The 18,534-nt window shown below is 35.4% G+C and overlaps 1 protein-coding gene across 1 annotated transcript; it reads left to right on the top strand.

Annotated features, from left to right (window-relative positions):
- Positions 1–386: 386 nt before the first annotated feature.
- Positions 387–18,534, top strand: LOC149820384 (uncharacterized). The gene is made up of 10 exons (XM_089982325.1): positions 387–1,118; positions 5,236–5,312; positions 7,607–7,835; positions 12,179–12,333; positions 12,456–12,501; positions 12,594–12,685; positions 12,917–13,013; positions 17,535–17,591; positions 18,106–18,292; positions 18,390–18,534. The coding sequence occupies exons 1-9, from the start codon at positions 1,011–1,013 to the stop codon at positions 18,187–18,189; spliced, it is 945 nt and encodes a 314-aa protein (XP_089838451.1). The 5' UTR covers positions 387–1,010; the 3' UTR covers positions 18,190–18,292; positions 18,390–18,534.

The raw sequence follows: 18,534 nt of genomic DNA, 5'->3' as shown, positions 1-18,534 counted from the left end.
AACCTTTTGCACATTAATCCCTACCTTATTCACATTTTTACAAATTGATCATCGTCCAAGTAGGGATGGCAGTGGGGCGGGGATATTATCCTCCACCCCGCCTTCCTGGCGGGGATGGATTTTATCCTCCACCCTGCCTTCATCCCCGTTTCATGTCCTCCATCCCCGGTTCAAACAGGGATGAGGCGGGGCGGGGAAAAGTGGTCGGGGCGGGGATTGTGGCAGGGCAGGGAAAAGTGCACGTCCATCCCCGCCTCCACCCCCGGACGGGGATGGATTTTAACCTTCGTCCCCCGCCTCCATCCCCGTTTCATACCCTTCATCCCCGGTCCAAACGGGGCGAGGCGGGGCGGGGCCCCGCTTTCCCCCGGTCCACTGCCATCCCTACGTGCAAGGGCAAAACCATCCATTTGTTTGCCCTTTATCAGTAACTGTCACTAAAAATAACCTCAAGGACTGGTTTGCAAGGGTTAATGAAAAGGTAGAGAGTGATTTTTAAAATAGCATAAGGCAAGAACTATTTTGCAGATAGGAAATATGACAAGGACCATTCTGCAAAAAAAACTTTTAAATAAAGAAGTGCATAGTCCATGTGAAACTACATATCTTAATTATCATTCTTTTAAAAATCGTGAAATAAAGAACTAAGCACAATCGGATTATGGGATCGACGGTGGGGATAGCGTGCAAAGGAGCAGGGAGAGCACCGAGCTATCTCCCTCCATAACAAACACTTTTAGTTAGCGAGTGGAAATTAATTAAAGCCATGATTTGGTCGCTTCCTTACTTTTTGGAAGGAAATGTAACGCAGCAACTTCCGAAACGATACGTAGGTTTGGAACCGATCCGGTTCGGAGTCGCCCTTCTGAAATTGCGCGCGCCCTATTTCTTTCGTGTTCGCAGGAAAGAAGAGGAAGAAGAGAAGAAGAATAAAGAGATTAAAAAGAACGAAAAGTGGGCAGAAGAGAGAAGAAACAAGAAGAGGAAGAAAGAGGAGAAGAAGAAGAGAAATGGAAGCGTATAGGCCTCTTCTTTATCTGTATCTCGGGAGTCTATCTGTGTGGTCGATCTCGGGAATCCTGTGGACTCTTAATACATGGAAAAGGCGCCATTTTCAGGTTTAATTTTCCTCTTTTCTTCCTCTCTCTCTCTTTGGGTAACCAACTAGAGAGTTTTTGGATTTTTATGTTTTTCTTGATGTTACTTGCGTACGATCTTTGTCAAATGGAATGGTGTTTGGATTACTATAGCACAATGTTTGAAGTTCAATGATTTTTCGTTGTTCTTCGCATCTCAATTTTAAAACATTTGCCTTTCTTTTTTTTTTACTATGGTTTTGATAGAAGCCTTTTTTTTATATGACATGGGATTTTGTTTGCCTTCTTTGGAAAATGTTGTTGTACATAATGCTGAGTCGCGTGTGTACATAACCCCTAAGAATTTGCTAATAGGTTTTTGATGAATGTTTCCTTCAGTCTCAATTTTAGAGATTTTGGGTTTTTGTTCATATTTATACTCAATTTTAACCTGTTTCTTTGAAATGATGATGAACTTGTTCTTTTCCTGTCACTGTAAAGAGGTGTATTCTAAAAAACATGATGAGATACTGAAGAATTCGATAAAAAGGCCATAATTGGTCTCTCTCTCTCTCTCTCCCTCTCTCTCTCTCTCTCTTTTCTCTTGATCTTTTTGTGGAGTTTGTGTAATTGTGTTAGTGAATAACATAATTCTAGTTGTGTAAAGCCCGCTTTCCTTGCATTAAAATCTGCGTCTTTTTATCCATTTGGGTGAGTTAATCTACGTTTGTTGATGATGGACAGTCTCTGTGGTCTCCATTGCTTGAGATTGTTTACATTTGATCTCATGCCATCTACAGTTGTTCATATTTCTATGTTCTGCAGTTGTTTTACTACCCATTGAAGGTGTAATTTGGATACGTTTCTTTAGTTACTATATTGTTAATGATATAGTCTTAACGGGCGTTTCTGATTGCATATCACAAGTATCTTTTGGATGCCCTCAGTCCACTAAAAGAAATTGTTTTCTTGTAATATTTGTCCAGTAGTGACGCAATTAATTGGAGTTCTTGCTTTTAATGGAAACATCTTTGTATTCACGATTATTGCTGCTGCTGCTACCACTGCCATAGTAGCATTGCTTCGATTGATTGTAGCCACCATTATGTGGCATTACACCTTCTGTTACAATATTCATGTTTACCATATCATAATCATCACCATCTCCATCTTAGATTCAATCAGTACTAAACATAGTCACAGATATCAGCAATATTTTCAAAATATCACGATATTATCATTGTAAATTCAGCAAATGATAATATAGGTAAAATATCACGATATTTTGAAAATATTGCCATATTAGCATGAGAATATTGTGATATTATCACAATATTATCGATTAGTTTTACTGTTTTTATTTAATTTTTACATTTTAAATATGTTTTTCTTCCTTCTTTTATATTTTTAACTTATTTCTTTTATTATTTATGTATTTTTTGTCTAAACATGATATTTTCTTACTTAATTTTGTTATTTTTTTTTTAAGCCCCAAGATTTTCCTGAGATTTATCACCAAACCTATAATATTGTGTGAAATAGCCTCTCCGAGATATAGCCGATACTGATATTTGTGACTACTGTACTAAATAGACTGATAAATGCATCTATATGGCCCATTGAGCATATATGCTTGGGAAAGGCTTAAAGTAGGTGAGATTTATTGATACCAAATTTCTAGTATCAATTATATATATGTATAGTCACAAATATCAGTCTCGACTATACTTCGGCAAGCTAAATCTTGTGATGATATAGGTTTGTTGTATTGATAAATTTTGGCAAAAACTTAAGAAAATCTCGGCAGTAAAAAAAATTAAAAATATGAAAATAACATAAATGAGCAAGAAAGGAATGTATTTATATAATAAAGTTTTTGTAGAAATGTAAATAGAAGTTATATAAATTTTGAAATGTACAAAATATAAAATAAGGAAAAACATATTTAAAGTGTAGAAAAGAAACATGACTGAAAATATCATGATGTTACTGTGATATTATCATGAATTATCGCACAATAATATCACAATAAAATAATTTAGAAAATCTCGCAACATTTTACCTTTTAAATCATTTTGTCAATAAAAGTATTTATATAGGCAATATTCTCAATATATATATATATAGGGCTGGCAAAATGAGCCTGACGAACCAAACACAGCTTGTTCAGGCTCGTCTTGTTTACTAGTGGACCTAGCTTGGGCTCGGGTCTAGGTGAGCCAAACCCCAGCTGGTTTGCCTAGAAAAACATAGTCAATTTTTAAGACAAGCGTCAACAGCAAGATTCGAACCCCAACCTCCTCTGTCATAGCCATGCAACCCAACCACCTATCCAGAAGCACTTTTTATGACATATTTTGCAGCTGTATTATATATATTATTTCTATACGAGCCGAACTGAGACGAACACCGATTGTTCGTACTCGGCTCATTTACAAATTACATGATACGAGCTGATGACAGCTCGTCTCACTTAGCTCATTTGGCGAACATGCTCGAGTTTTGGATGAGCCGAACTGAGCTGATCTGCAAGCTCTTCAGTTTCTTTACCAGCTCTCTCTCTCTCTCTCTCTCTCTCTCTCTCTCTCTCTCTATATATATATATATATATATATATATATATATATATATATATATATATATATATATATATATAAAGTCTTTGGTGCGGATGTGCATACAGTATCAATGAGTTGAAACTTGAAACTCATATGTGCAAGTTGTTTTGAGTCAATCTGACCCTGCAGAAGTGCTCAACATTGTCAATTTGTTAGAGATCATCCCTTGGATTGTGTTTTCTCGACCAAAAAAAACTTTTTTAAGTCATAAAAATTTAATGCATTTACCGCCATTGGTTTTTGAATCACCAAAGACACCTGTACACCAGATTTTTGTGAGTCAAAAGTCGATCCCACCAATCAGCCCATGTAGATCACATCCATAAGTCCGTACTCATTTTAACTCATTAATAATTTAATACCATGTGCACATCCACACCAAAGATATATATAAACAATCTAGTTGGAATCTCATGATGCAATCTAACTTCATACCAGTGTTCAGCATGGTCGATTTAGTGGGAATTGGCCCTTGGATCATGCTTTTTTGAGTTGGGAATATTCGATGCATTCATAGCCATCAAGTTTTGGTTTGCCCGAAAAACCTCTATACAGGTCAGGTTCTAGCAATACAAAAGTTGGTTCCCACTAATAAAAACATGTAGATCACATCTATGGTGTTAGATGTGAGAAAGAAACAAGAAAAAAAATCTTGTTCGGTAAGTTGAACTCTTAATTGATTCTTTTGTAGATTGGACTATAGATGTGATGCATAAGGGTTGGTTAGTAGAAAATGAGTTTTTGAATCATGTGGTTGGGACATGTAAGAATGTTTTTCAAGGGATTTAAAAATCAATGGCCCACAATATACAACAATTGTCTCAAAAGACCATATTTTTACATAAAAAAAAGACGATCCAAAGTTTGTTCCTTAGTAAAAAAACCATTTTGAACACACCTATCATGTCAGATTGAAGCGATACAGCTTGTACCTATGATTTCCAGCTCAATAGTTCTATACCTTATGTATTGACAATATTTGGCCTTTTGTGTAAGCCACGTCTACCCAATCCAACCTCATGGATGCATTCAACATGATCTTTTTGCTAGGTAACACTCCTTGGATCAATTTTCTTTGACGTACAAACATGACTTTTGAGCTGTGAGCTTTTCAAACATTGCAGGCCAATTTATTTTTCAGGCCATTGGAAAACCTGCTTACATGCCATGATCACATGATCCAAAACCCGACTCCTTTTAACCAAACCTTGTAGGTCACAATTGTAGATACTGATCAGCCAAAAAAAGGCGAACCATTAAATTGAAAGAATCTTCTAGTTGTATGCAACATATCAACTAAACATGCCATCACCATGAAGAATAGCACAAACTTCTAGTGGATATAGATGTGCTTCTGCATATATTTCCTTTATTTTTCAACTCTCCTTTTTGAGTATTGTGTGTTCCTATTGTTCAGAACATAACAGATGTTTATGCTTGTGGAATCATTTTATGTTTCTTAAACAGAAAAAACCATCTGCAGTGAATATCTGTTTGTTCTCTGGTATTTATGCTTTATGGTGTGTGTTGTTCTTAAACAGAAAAACCATCTGCAGTGGATTCTCGCTTGGGTTCTGATGATTAAAGTTTTGCAGTTGGGACTCTCCTTTCTGTTTTGGTATGTGCTAAGTAGTGAAAACTTATAAAGTACGTTGATTTTGATTCTTGCATGGAAGTTGGAACAAATTGAGTCAATTGTTCTTCATTTTATCAACTTTTATTTGAATTTGGAAGGATAATTTTTGTTTCCTAGTTGAGATTATTTCAACCAGAAGTTGTTTGGGTAGATTAATTGGAAACACTTGAATTAAGTTGTTATATTATGATGTCTATTGAAGGTTCTTGTTTTCTCCCTAATCCTTCGTTTCGTTTTTAAATTTTTTTTACGATACTCATGAAAAATGTGTAGGGTGCACTTCTTTTTCAGCTTCTTGTGCATTTCATTTGAATTTGTTGCAACATCTAGAACAACCACTTTGCCATGTCCACCTGTCTTATTCTGAATATTTTACCACAAAATTTTATTCTTCGACTTTGCACTTTTAACATCTGGTGCAATCAATGGCTTGAGATTTCTTGGTCCCTTTGATCATATATGTTCTTTCTTCTTTATCGCTTTGAGCTGATCTGATGCAGGAGCATTGGGATCCATGCCCCACATGCAAGGAGTAGGAGTAAGATCCAAATCCAAAATTTTGATCCAAAATGCAACACCAAAGTTACCCGATCCGTTTTGGATCCATTTGGGCCAATTTGGGACCTAAGGGTATTTTGGTAATTTTACCCTAGTATTTTTTTGAGAATTTTGTGTAATATATCTCAGAAAGTTCATTTTTGTATTTGGTTCCTATTTTGTGAATTTTGGAACCTCGAACAATGTTGTATTATTTTTATTTCATTTTTGTTTTATTTTTTGGTAGGAGCCAGATCTTACTTATCTGGATAGTTTTAATACCCTGTAGGATCTGTTTTATGGTACTAGAGGGTGTAGTGCGTTCATGGATAGATTTTCTTTTTTTCCGGTTCCAAATGTGTATGTGATCCCACTTGACAAATGGTGTAATATGATTGGTTTTGGAGGGAAGTGGCCAAACATGGCTAGCCACCTCCCTTCAAACCCCATTGGGCTAGAATGGAGGTGCTGCCCATGACTACCAGTCCATTCTCCCATGGTGGCTTCTCATTGGCCAGCCAAGAAGATAATAGGACAAGTTTTTGGAAAGTGGACTTCTCATTGGCCTTGGGGTGACCTCCCTTGTGGCCAATGAGAGGCCATGCTCCTTTCACTCTTCATTTAAAACTACTTCAGCAAAAAGGAAAAATAGCTTTTGTCTCTTTTGAAAAAAAAATGGAAAAGAAAGAAGAAACATGGAGAAAACAATGATTTTGGGAGAGAGTGTGTGAGCTTGTGGGTCTTTTGCACATCTGAAAAAATCTGGAAAAGGTTTGAAGCTTGAAAAAGGCAAAACATGAACTTGGTGAAGCATTGAACTTGTGAAGCTTGAGGGAAAGTCATTTTGTGGTTTTGAGCAATATTTGGAGTCGTTTAAGCTTGAGAAACGCATTGGGTACTTCCGCTACACCATGGTGTGTACTCATGATCCTTCTTGATTTTGATAATTTAGTGAGTGCTTAAAAAATTTAAGGGTTTCACCTTATCCTTTGTTAGTTAAACTGGAGTTTCTAGGCTTCACATTCCAGTTCTAATCTTTGTACAGGAATCCTTTGGAATCTTGATCATGCTCCCAATTGGAGCTCATTCCTGAAGTCTGAAGAGATGATAACACTCTTCCACTGTACACAAAGATTAAAACCTTAAAACTAATAAAGAATTGTCATTGATGCCTTTTTTGTATACAATTGGATGAACTTAAGATTTAGTATTTTCCTTTACTTGCACTTTATCTTTTGGAAGATAAATATTATGTGTAAGACATGCATCTATATGTGTGTCAAGCATAAGCAAAATGTATGTGGTTTCTAGCACATAAATCCCACAACATATTCCCAAATAAAAAAACAAAAGAAAACAGGAGTTTTAAATGCTACTATTTTGTATAGGTGAACATACATTGATTTCACCAATGAATCCTAGGAACATAGATATCCTAAAAAGTAATTCACTGGATCCTTTAAACAATTTTGTCAAATATTGAAAAACATATTCTCGCACTAATTGGGAGTCTTGATTTTAACGCCTTTATGTACAATTCTATATGTTGCTGAAAGCTTTATGGTATTTATATTTCATTTGCTACAAATCTTCATTCTGCAGGTAAATCTGTCTGCTCTAACCTTTGGTAATATTTTTCTTGTGGATTTTAAACATCTTTCACTACTTTCAGTAGATTTTCAATCCTCCTATTTGGAATGATGGTTGACGTTTTTCTGTCACTCTTTTTTCTCATTTAGGTACTCATGCTTCAATCTTCAGGCGTGCTCTTTGTGGGTGTCATTTGGGGTGTATGTAACTGGAGTATGCTTTCATGTAGCTTGCTTTGTCTCGTTTCTCCTCATTTCCCATGGTTATTGCATAACGTGTGAGCATCTTTCCATAATTGAGCGGCGTCTTACAGCTGCCATTGGTTTTTTGCTGTACTTGGTTCTCATTGGTTGCAAGGTAGAGCTGCCTTATTTCAAGGTGAGTATTTATGGATCCCTTAGCTTATGAATCTAATCATGAATATGCATGTTAAGGTGAGTATGTGTTTCAATCAATTGCTCTAGTTTTTAGACATTTTAATAAGGTAGATTACATGTTAATATTTTAATTAGTAGAAAATTTCCCATTTGTTGATCTTACATGTAATGCCCCCGATTTATAACATGATTTTTCAAAGAATTTTTTTTCATAAAACTATGCGGAAACATTCGATTAAGGATTGCCATACTTGTTGTACCAAACCATTCACTGATTAAACTACAATAAGGAAAACACATCATCATTAATTAAATTGAATTAAATCAAATCATCCAATATGGTTCAAATAATCCATAATGGTCCAGATCCGTAACCACCACTAAATATCATGTCCAAAGCCAAATACAAAAGTTCCTCAAGTAAGAAAACAAATACGACCACCTCGACAGTTAGCAAGCAAAGTCCAACATCACAGCTACGTACAAGAAAATCACTCGGCCTCCTCAGAACCTAGAATTGTTAAATTTATGGGGTCAGACAACTCGGGTCTGAATAGGAAATAAACATACTTGCATCCATGAACGATATCAGTGTACATTAAGACATAGCCTCACTAAGAATGCATCTAACATACCAAAGTAAATCATGCATATTTTTTAGCAGTCAATAATCACGCAACGTGGTATAAATTAGAAATATTATAACATCAAGATATATTCATGCACACTCATTTTATGTTACGGTTTGCAACATTGCATCAAAATCATACTTATGCATGAATATTTATATAATGCATGAACTTACCATTTTAGTTGTACGAGTCCTTCGTGCATAAATAAATTCTTGTCTTCAATTATTATTATTTTTCTTAAATAATGCATGCAATATTCTAATTGCATGCAATCCACATACTTGTTTCACTTTACCAATCATTTGTGGGTACAACACAGAGTTACCCAGTTTTGGAGGTACGGCCCAAACTTGTTCATTTATAAAATTGTGACTTATTAACCTGCATTACACCCCAACACTGGTCATATTTCTGGAAAAAGGATAGTAAATTCGAGAGAGTTCCCAGTCTCCACAACCTTCCGTGCTTGAGTAACATCATGAGTCTTACCTACCACACCGCGAACAAGTCATGGTAGTTCCCCCTAACTCTATGGGTGGGGGACAAATCAACCTTTCGTGCTTGAGTAACATTTCACAGAGTCATCAGTTGTACCGTGCTTACTCTCTCTCTCAGTACCACACGAGAATTAATTTTATATTTTCATTTCTTTGATTAACTCTCTTATTAAATATGTCAATGCAAACATGCAACTATATACCAGGTTCATATGCAAAAATATGTATATGGCACTAACATTCTTAAGTTTGATTAGTCCTTATCATTACAATTTACGAGTAACTGCAATCAACATGCATTATCACAATCTTGATAGGCTAATCATCCATACTTATACATGCAACATTTCAAGCATAACATCACATGCAATTCACTTCATGTATGCAAAATAACATCATTTTTCATGTCATGCTATCACACAAGCATATCATGCATATCTATGTACATACAATCGTTCACAGGGAATATCGACCCCACGCTATTATGTAAACATATCAATTGTATGCTTCACTTAGGCACACAATTATATGTTGTACATATGCATTCATCTATTTCATGATCATGCCTCATTATACATGATACATATTCGGTTAACCTGCATCAAATATGAAAAATCAAGTCTTATTCATTACTCATCATGATTAACAATCTAAAAAGATGCTTAGGCATTAAGATAAACAATTGAGAACAATTCGGATCTCTGTTTACCTAATTTTGTAAAATCCATAAAAACTTGCAGAAAACAGATTTAACCTTCATCTTTTTACTAGGATTGTCCTAACATGTCAGAAACACAACCCAAGAAATAGATCACCAAAATCATTTATACAAAAATTATAAAAATCCTTCAACCAAATACTGTTCTGAAAAAGTTACAAACCAATTTCTGTAAACTATAGAAATTTTCCTAACTTGGGGAATTTCCTAGGACTTACTGTTAATTCTTTTTACAAAATCATTTTTACAAAGTCTTTTACTATGTATTGGATTTCACCTAAATTTTTCACAATTTAAATTGAATAGTTTTGGATTAGTTTCCATAAGTTTCAAAATAACAGGTCGGGATAGTCCTATAACCAGAGCATAAAAACTAAGCTTTGTTACAGTGGACGTTTCTCCCTCAAAACTAACTCAAACCGAACAAAACAAACTTCTAAAATCAAGCTCCGGATGTGTAGATCATGTTAATATTTTTATTTGTTTTTTCGGATTCATATTCTAGGAGATACAATTTTTTTTCTAAAACTGGTTAGGTTAAAAACGGGAACAAAATCGCAAGGATTTCAAAACTTATAAAACATTCATAAACCAAGACTAAATATGATATTAAAACATAATCAACCATAAATACTAATGTTTTAAACCTGTTTCCAGTATTTTACAACAAATATTTAGACTTGTCATGCTAACCAAACATTAAAATAATCACATCTTTCATTCATAAATCATAAATAAATCATGAATCTATTTAACAACTTATATCTAACCATTAACCACATGAAAATCAATCAAGCCATCAAATCCTAAATTTACAAATGTAATATCATGTTCATTAACATTACTAACATGAAATGAATCAACTAGCATGCTCATGTTAATCTAATTTAAACATAAAACATAAAACCCACAGTCGATTTTTGCCTAATTCCCTCTACAAAACGATTTTACACAATTTAACATATATCTAGGCATAAAAAAATTACAGAATTAAAACTCATGCTTGCATCATACCAATCCATCTTACATACATTAAATATGTTGGAGTTAATCAAGATCTATTATAAAAAAATACAGACCCTGATCTCCCAAACCATTTTTTGTAAAAAAGCTTAAAAAAACTGATTGTCTCAGAACCGAACTACCAAAACACAAATTTTGGATTTTTGAAATATGTTTTCATGTAGATCTATACCCATAGATGTTTTTAGGTTAGGTTAATGCATCAGTAAAGGATATGACAATGCATCTCAAAATCAAACACACATACAAGTAGGGAATCCCCTACCTTGAAAGAGCATAAAACCGATATTGAAATCGTACATGCACACGATCCGTATGAGCTGGCCTAATCCCACAGTTGGTTCCTCCTCTTGCAGCCTCACCTCTCCCTTCAATGGAGGTCGGCCCTCCTTTAGGGAGAAGAAGAAGGAAAAGAAGAAGAGAAAGAATAGGAGAGAGGGAAAGAGAGAATAAGCAAAATAGAAACAAAAAGAGGGCGTGAGAGGGGCTTAAATAGCCCTCTTCATGGCCTCCTATTGGTATATGGTAAGTCTCCTTCCCTTTCTACATTCCTTTTTATTTTCCCTTTTTAATTTTTCTTTTTTTTATCTATGGTTAATAACCAATATGGCAATGTAGGGCAGCGTCTCACCTCCTTGGCCATAGTGCCACATGGGCTCTCCTCCATGAAAGAGGACCCACATAGGGGTGTCCCACCTTGGACCCCAAAACTTACCAAAAGAAAATTGAAAAAATATCCTAAGGCTACTTGTTTAAGCCTAGTTTGATTTTAGGAAAGTTTTAACTTTTTTTTGTCTACATGGGATCCTAGGTGTTTACACAAATTGGAAAGGTAGAAATCCATCCAAGAAGGATGGGCCCACCTAAAGGGGGGGGGTCCCACCCTCTTGGGATCCCTTTCCATAATAACTAATTAAATTAATTAATTAATTACCCTAATTTCCTAATTTGTATTTTAAATCCAATTTTGGTCTAAATTGATTTTAGTTTCTATATCCAATCCAAATCCAAATTGTTTCTAATTCCAATTTAGATCCAATCCAAATTCACCTCTAAAAAAAATCCAAATTCAAATGTATGTTTAATTAAATCCAAATTCACATTCACTTGAAATTAAATCCTAATTAAGCTCAAATTCCAAATTAAACCCAAAATTAATTGAATTGGAATCCCACTGAAATTCAGATTAAATTCACATTGAATGCCTATTTTTAATATGGATCAAATCACTCCAAATTCAATCTAGATTCAAATTTATTTTGGAATCTCAGTTAGGGTTTTGGATCCTGAATCGAAACCCAGTCCAGTGTGGATCCTGGGTAAAGATGCAGTTCCAACATATAGAAATAAATATTCAGACAACGCAATTAACTGAAAATTTATATTTTATTTATTTACATAAATGCCAAAAAATTCGCGAGTATTACACTACATCTACTTGTGTCCTTAATCAATTAAACTGCTCCTGATGCAGGTCCTGCTGCTGTTCATCTATTTCATTTCTTTTTGCATTATATTTCTTCATATCTCTCAGAATCTTCTAGTATTACGTGAGCTGTTGAACTTCATACAGTATGAGGACATTGATATTATTCACACTGCAGTTCACACAAAGTACATCATGTTCAGGTATGCAATATGCATTTTGATATTTAGAAATGTACCTGATGATGGAACATCAAGTACAAGTTTGGATCATTAGATAGCTTCCAACTTGCCTTGTTTTCTGCTCTTTTCTGTTGTAAATTCAGGAAGTTTGAAGTGGTGATGGTAATTCTAGCTGTGGCTGAAATTCTGGTATGAAGTTCCTGCTGTTCTACATAAACCTTTAGTTAATGCAGCACAGATATCATCTTCTGCATCTAGTACTAAAGACTTTCAATCATCAGATTTATATGGATATGAATGGGGCAGAAGATACTTACTGGCTCCATCTGTTAGTCCGAGAGGTGGCATTGTTCTGTATATTCTTCTACATTGGGTATGTTGGTCTAACTTTGCTCTTGTTTAGTGCATACTTCTGCTGATGTTCAAGTACACAGTTTCTCTATAGATAAGCATTTTCTGTGGAAGGAAAGCATATTGCTTTTTTTTTTAAATCTCTGTGTTTTAGTCTGTATTAATAGTTAAATTCCACAGACATCACCTTGTGGTGAGTTTCTAGATTTTGGCATTATAAATGGAATAAATTTTGACTTTCAACCTTTTTCAGATGGACTTTTAGGTCAAAGGAGGTATCACTGCATTTCACGGTTATGTCTACTCTGAAATTCGAAAGGGAAAGAACTATACCCCCAATATACAGGCTTGTATGTAACTTTCTTTATTTCTGGTTCTCACCCGTTTGACGTATTTCACTTTTATTACTTTTAAGCTTGTCAAATGCAAAAGTTGGAAGCATGTTTCTAGCCTATGTATATAAATTCATGTGTTAGCATGCACCTTCTCTGCATGATTATCTATAACGCTATAACAGCTACTGAACTAGAAACTTTTGGTCTATCTCTTTAATTGTGCTCTAGAGTGGTTGCTTTTGCATCAACACGGTGCATCACATGCTTAGAATGCCTAGTGTATTCACTTTCTATTGGTTTTTAGCAGCTTAATCATTCTTCTGCAACAATATTGGAACCTATGATATCATATTAAAATAGGAAAGTAGTTTGAGTCCTCTAGAGTGGTGGCTTTTGCATCATCACAGTGCATCACATGCTTGGAAGGCTTAGTGTATTCACTCTATTGATTTTTAGCAGCTCAATCATTCTTCTGCAACAATGTTGGGAAACATATCATATTAAAAGTGGAAAGTAGTTTGTGCTATGTTCAGGGTGACCTTTGGCATGAAGACCAATGTGTAGAGAATTTCATGAGAAATTTAAGTGATTCTAGTTTCAAAATTTTCATAGTTCTTTGCTTTGTTCAACCTATTATCTGTTTATCATAGTTCCAATTTCTTATTGTTACTATCATTGTCCCAAAAACCCAAGAAAAGAAGATTATTAATAATCACAATAATTTCTCCTGGTGGACTTAGCTGAAAATTGTCTTAACAATCAGTTTTTCACTAAGCTATGTCATCAAGTACTTGTATCCATTGTGAGGCCTTACTTCAAGGTCTGTCTGGCCTCTATGCAGCCTCACTTTCTCCAATCTGAGCAGACATTAGAGTCACTGTCTGATTTCTGTTAGCTTCTCTGGCATATAAAAAAAGTATCTTGTATTGTTTGAGGATAACACCAAAGTGGATATATGCCAATTCAGTTAAGCTTTCTTATGTAATGAGAAACCTTTCTTATTATATGCCCCTTTGTTTGTCAACACTATGATGCTCAAATGAATTCAACACTTATAATATCTTGTCCCAACACATGAGTTCTATGGACATTTTGCAGAACGGAATCTTCATCTTTTTGTTATGGCAGTTATGCTTATCATGATAATATCTATGGTTTTATTTGGCAATCCTAGTCTATGCGTTTCTGTGCAGTTGATTCTGAAGGATGGCAGTGCTGGTCTACACATTTCTTTCTCAGTGGGGCATGTTGGTTTCTGGTTGTTGATGTGCTAGCTTCATACAATTCCTCCTCTACGCTAATGAACTTTTCATTCAAGATCCTGCAGTTTCTCATTCTGAATTTTCACTTCCTTTTTTAGTTGAATAAGCATCGTAGGATTTTGATGGTCATTCAATGCCTGATTCCAAATTTTTAAGGCATGATCCCTGGTTTATAGAGTCAAAACATTCCTGCATTGTCCCTTTGGATCTTTGGGCCCCTAGCAATCTGACAATGATTGTTTGTTTATCTAGCTGCAGAGGCTATCTAAGATCTTTTGGTGACATGTAATAAACTATTGTTCAATAACCAATACTTGTAATTGGAGTGCTCCTTTTTTAGTCTCATGCTACTTCAATAGTCATGTCACATGTGGACAACATAGTGGAGCATGTGGATTTCACCATGCAAAAGGCAGAATGTTTCATATGAGGAAACCACTTTGGAGTAGGTTAAAGGGATTCTCCTTTCTTGTTAGCCAAGCAACTATAAGATAACAGAAAATAGCATGTAAAATCTGAACAAGCTCATATCAAATTCATATTTGGCATTTAAATGACCTTTGATATTAAATGAGGCAGTGTTTGAATCTACCTGACGTAATAGGAAGCACTTTGTTTGCTTCTTCTTTTTTCCATTGAGTTTTGGGTAGTCTTGCTTCCATCATTTTGCCTAGTCAATTTGTTGCTATTTTGGTGCTTCTACATGCTCCATATTGTGTACTATTATACCAATGATCATTCTCAACCATGTATTTTTTAATCGTTCTTTTGTAGTAGTATGATATGAATAGTGATCTTGAGCCTCATAGTGTCATATACATAGATCACTTGAATGGTGCGTTAGTTAAAACTCCCTTTCTTGTAGGATGATATGTAGGTTATGGAGCATTTGTCTCTTTCTGGGGCTTGTTCAAATGTTCCTCTATGGCCTTAAGAGCTTGCAATATGAGTTATAAGCGACTATTAGGAAATAGGAACCTTTCTTATTTAATGTCCCTAAATTTTTTGTACAAACTCTAATCTGTATAATTTTTTTCTCCTCCATGTTTCACTAGTTTTTATGAATACATCACTGATTTGCTTAGGCATAGACAATTCAGGTAAAATAAAAACCTCATGAGATGCTGGCCATTTTCTGGCCAGTGGTTGGTTGGAAAAGAAGTGGAATATCATTCCAAATTTAAAAGAAAAATGAAACAAAATCCTGCCAGATTATGGCCAGAATCTGGCTGGTGGTGGTCAGCTTTATTGATGGGCACTAGAGGGGGTTTAGGTCTTGGGGCTCTCTTCTCAGCTCCCAACCCCTCCCCTCTCCCTTCCCTTTCCCCTGATAAACCTGGTTTTCTAGCGAAAAAAGTTTGGGGGAACAGAGGGACTGTTTTTTGCAAAATGGGTTTGTATCCCAGTTTTCATTGAATCATGTTTCTATGAACCTGGGTTTGGTGTCATCCAAATGGACATCAAACTCAGTTTGCATATTGTAATCCAGTTTTGATCTCAATTATATCGCGGTGCTGTCCTGAGATTGCATATGGCTGCCCTAATTGTTGCTGATATGACTATTATATAGCCCCATGGGATCCCTGTTTATATGTGACGTTGAAGTAGATGTCTGGAAAGTTGAAACTATAGGGGAGAACCTAGAACTAGTTACTCAAAAGCATGTGGAATGAAAATAGATATACATCTGGCACAAGCTTATATGGGTAGAAATGATAGAAGGCACACCATGGAATGTTGTGGACTGATGAGTTTTGGTGTTGAATATTTTATGGGTTTGAAGGGTACATCACTGTCAGATCTAATACAGATTGAATGTACTTGAGACAAGCTAGTGGTCTATTATGCGATCAAAATGCCACATGTCAAAGGGACAAATTTTACGAGATAACATTAAGCCCTGCATTGCTGCTTTTTATAGAGTATTAATGAACAAAAAATGAGGTGAATAGTTATATAGCTAAAAGCATACATCCAAAGTTTGGGTAGAGTGTCGAGAAATGCTGGAATAAGGAACACAATGTTTATGTTCAGAGGAACAAGCATGAAATGAAGAAAATTAAGAAATGTCATGTAGATGGATTGACAAGACTACTTATTTGAACAAGTTATTTTGTCCAAGTCAAACCAACGTGGAGTTGGTAAGGATCAATAGAACTTAGATGAGGATTAGGGATGGGCATTACATTAGCAGCCTGTGTGTGTCAGATACCCTTTTCTGGTCGGGTTCTGACTAGGGATTTGTAGTATTGTACCCAAACCCAAACAGCACAAATCTTGGACCCAGCCCAGTTCTTTAGTGGGCCAGGTAGAAGTTCCTGTCTGCACTAACCATTGCTGAAGGCCTGAATAGTAATTTTCATGTTTTTTAAATCTCTGTCTCTCTCTCTCTCCATATGAAAATGCATCATATTACTAGGAGTAAGGCCAATAGCTAATGAGCTATTCAAGTAGCTGTTGAATAGCATCACTAATGAAGGACATCCAAAGGTATGGACTATGGAGCAAACTTTTCTTTTCTTTTTTGTTCTGCAAAATGCCTAAAACAATCGAACATTATTCAAAGGCCTGTGTTTGTCTATTTCTATGGATAGGAAATGTGATGTACTCTGCTAATCTAAATATGAAACAGGCGACAATACATGCAGCCTAATCTCCAAGCAAATGAGCCCCAACCTGAATGGAACCAGGCTTAGACATGACCTAGCACTTCAGTGAATCAGCTTTGATTAGGCTACAATATGTCAAAAGAACAAACTGCAGTCTGCAGCATTAACAGCCAAAGCTAGTCTGTTACCCACTGCAATGAAGAGAGTGATAGGTGTGCAGAAAATGTATAATGTTATGGTTTAGCTGTAGAGAGAATCGGATGGACAAATGACACAAGGCCAGCATTTTGTAATTAGACAAGGTCAGATGATGATGTCCATGAAATATATATGCTTTCACCATTTGTGAAAAATAAAGAAAATACATATTTTATGCATTTTATGTTTATCTATTTATGTGTTTGTGTGTGGATGTAGCCAGTAGAATCACAGGCCATTTGCGGAGCACCAGTACTATGGCCCCTGATGTGCAAGTTTACCACATGCTTTCATTTAATAGATCTTTTGTATTTTCTTTGTGCTGTGCATTCATCAACGTCTGTTTGTGATTGTAGACTAGGTGTGATTTGTAACTGAGAATATGTTGTAAAATATAGTACCGAGTCTGAACAAATTCAAGACTGTAGTTTGTAATTTTTGGCATATAATAATTTGTGTTTTCACAGGAATTGGATGCAATGGAGTTCAATAATTTGGATTTCCACGAATGGCACATCGGAGTGGTAAGCAATGTACATACATTCAGGTCCATGTCATCAAGTACTATCATCTAATTTATCTTGGAAAAAAATAAGCATATTTTTTAATGATTTAAATCTCCCGTAGTTGGTAGCATTACCTTGAAACTTATTATATTTCATGTGCTGAGCATACATTGTCTATAATTCATAAGATTGAATAGCTTTTTCTTATTTCTCCAGTAAAGCCAACTAAAACTTTTAGGTCTGTACTTTGTCTTTCTACACTAGTTTGTCACAAGTGATGGCCAAGGGAATTTTTTCATCCCTCAAAAAAATGAAAGATAAATTGAAACATCTAAAACACTTCTTGTTAAGTGAAAGTGGCAGATCTGCCTATTTTTTCTATGCTTTAAAGAGTATAGTAGTGTTTCCCTCTAACAGAGAAGAGTGTTATAGTGTCGTAGGTGACCAATGATTGGTTTCTGGATGATATTTATCACTGCTTAGCATCATGTATTGCTTGCTTGAACACTAAGTATGAAACATGATTATGCAGCCAACAGGATTTCATGCCAATTGTGCTGAAAATTCCACCAGCCTACCATTTGTCATAGTACAGCATCCTCACGCATCAATCTAAAGTAGTTCCATGACAGCAAACCAGGTTACTGGAGTTGCTATTTATTTTAATCAAGGCAATACAGTGACAAGGAGAAGAGCACAGGATCAGTGGAAGTTAGCAGGTTGTTGTGACAAAATTTGGCTAATTCTGTTTCTGTTTTGACATGTACTTTCATTCCTCATCACTCTAAATTTGATTCTCTATTGTATGATATGCAGCTACAGCAGTTTGATCTCTGATGTATGATATGCAGCGACAGCAGTTCCATTTGTGTAACGTAATACTGTTATTGATCTTAGGAGCTTGTGCAAGACAACAATAAGATGTTCAGAATATGCCCAATATGTTTTCCATTGCCACATT

The sequence above is a fragment of the Nuphar pumila genome, chromosome 12, assembly GCF_984573655.1.
Source record: "Nuphar pumila chromosome 12, dmNupPumi1.hap1.1, whole genome shotgun sequence".
Lineage (NCBI taxonomy): Eukaryota > Viridiplantae > Streptophyta > Magnoliopsida > Nymphaeales > Nymphaeaceae > Nuphar > Nuphar pumila.
This window is presented reverse-complemented; position numbering and strand designations above follow the sequence as displayed.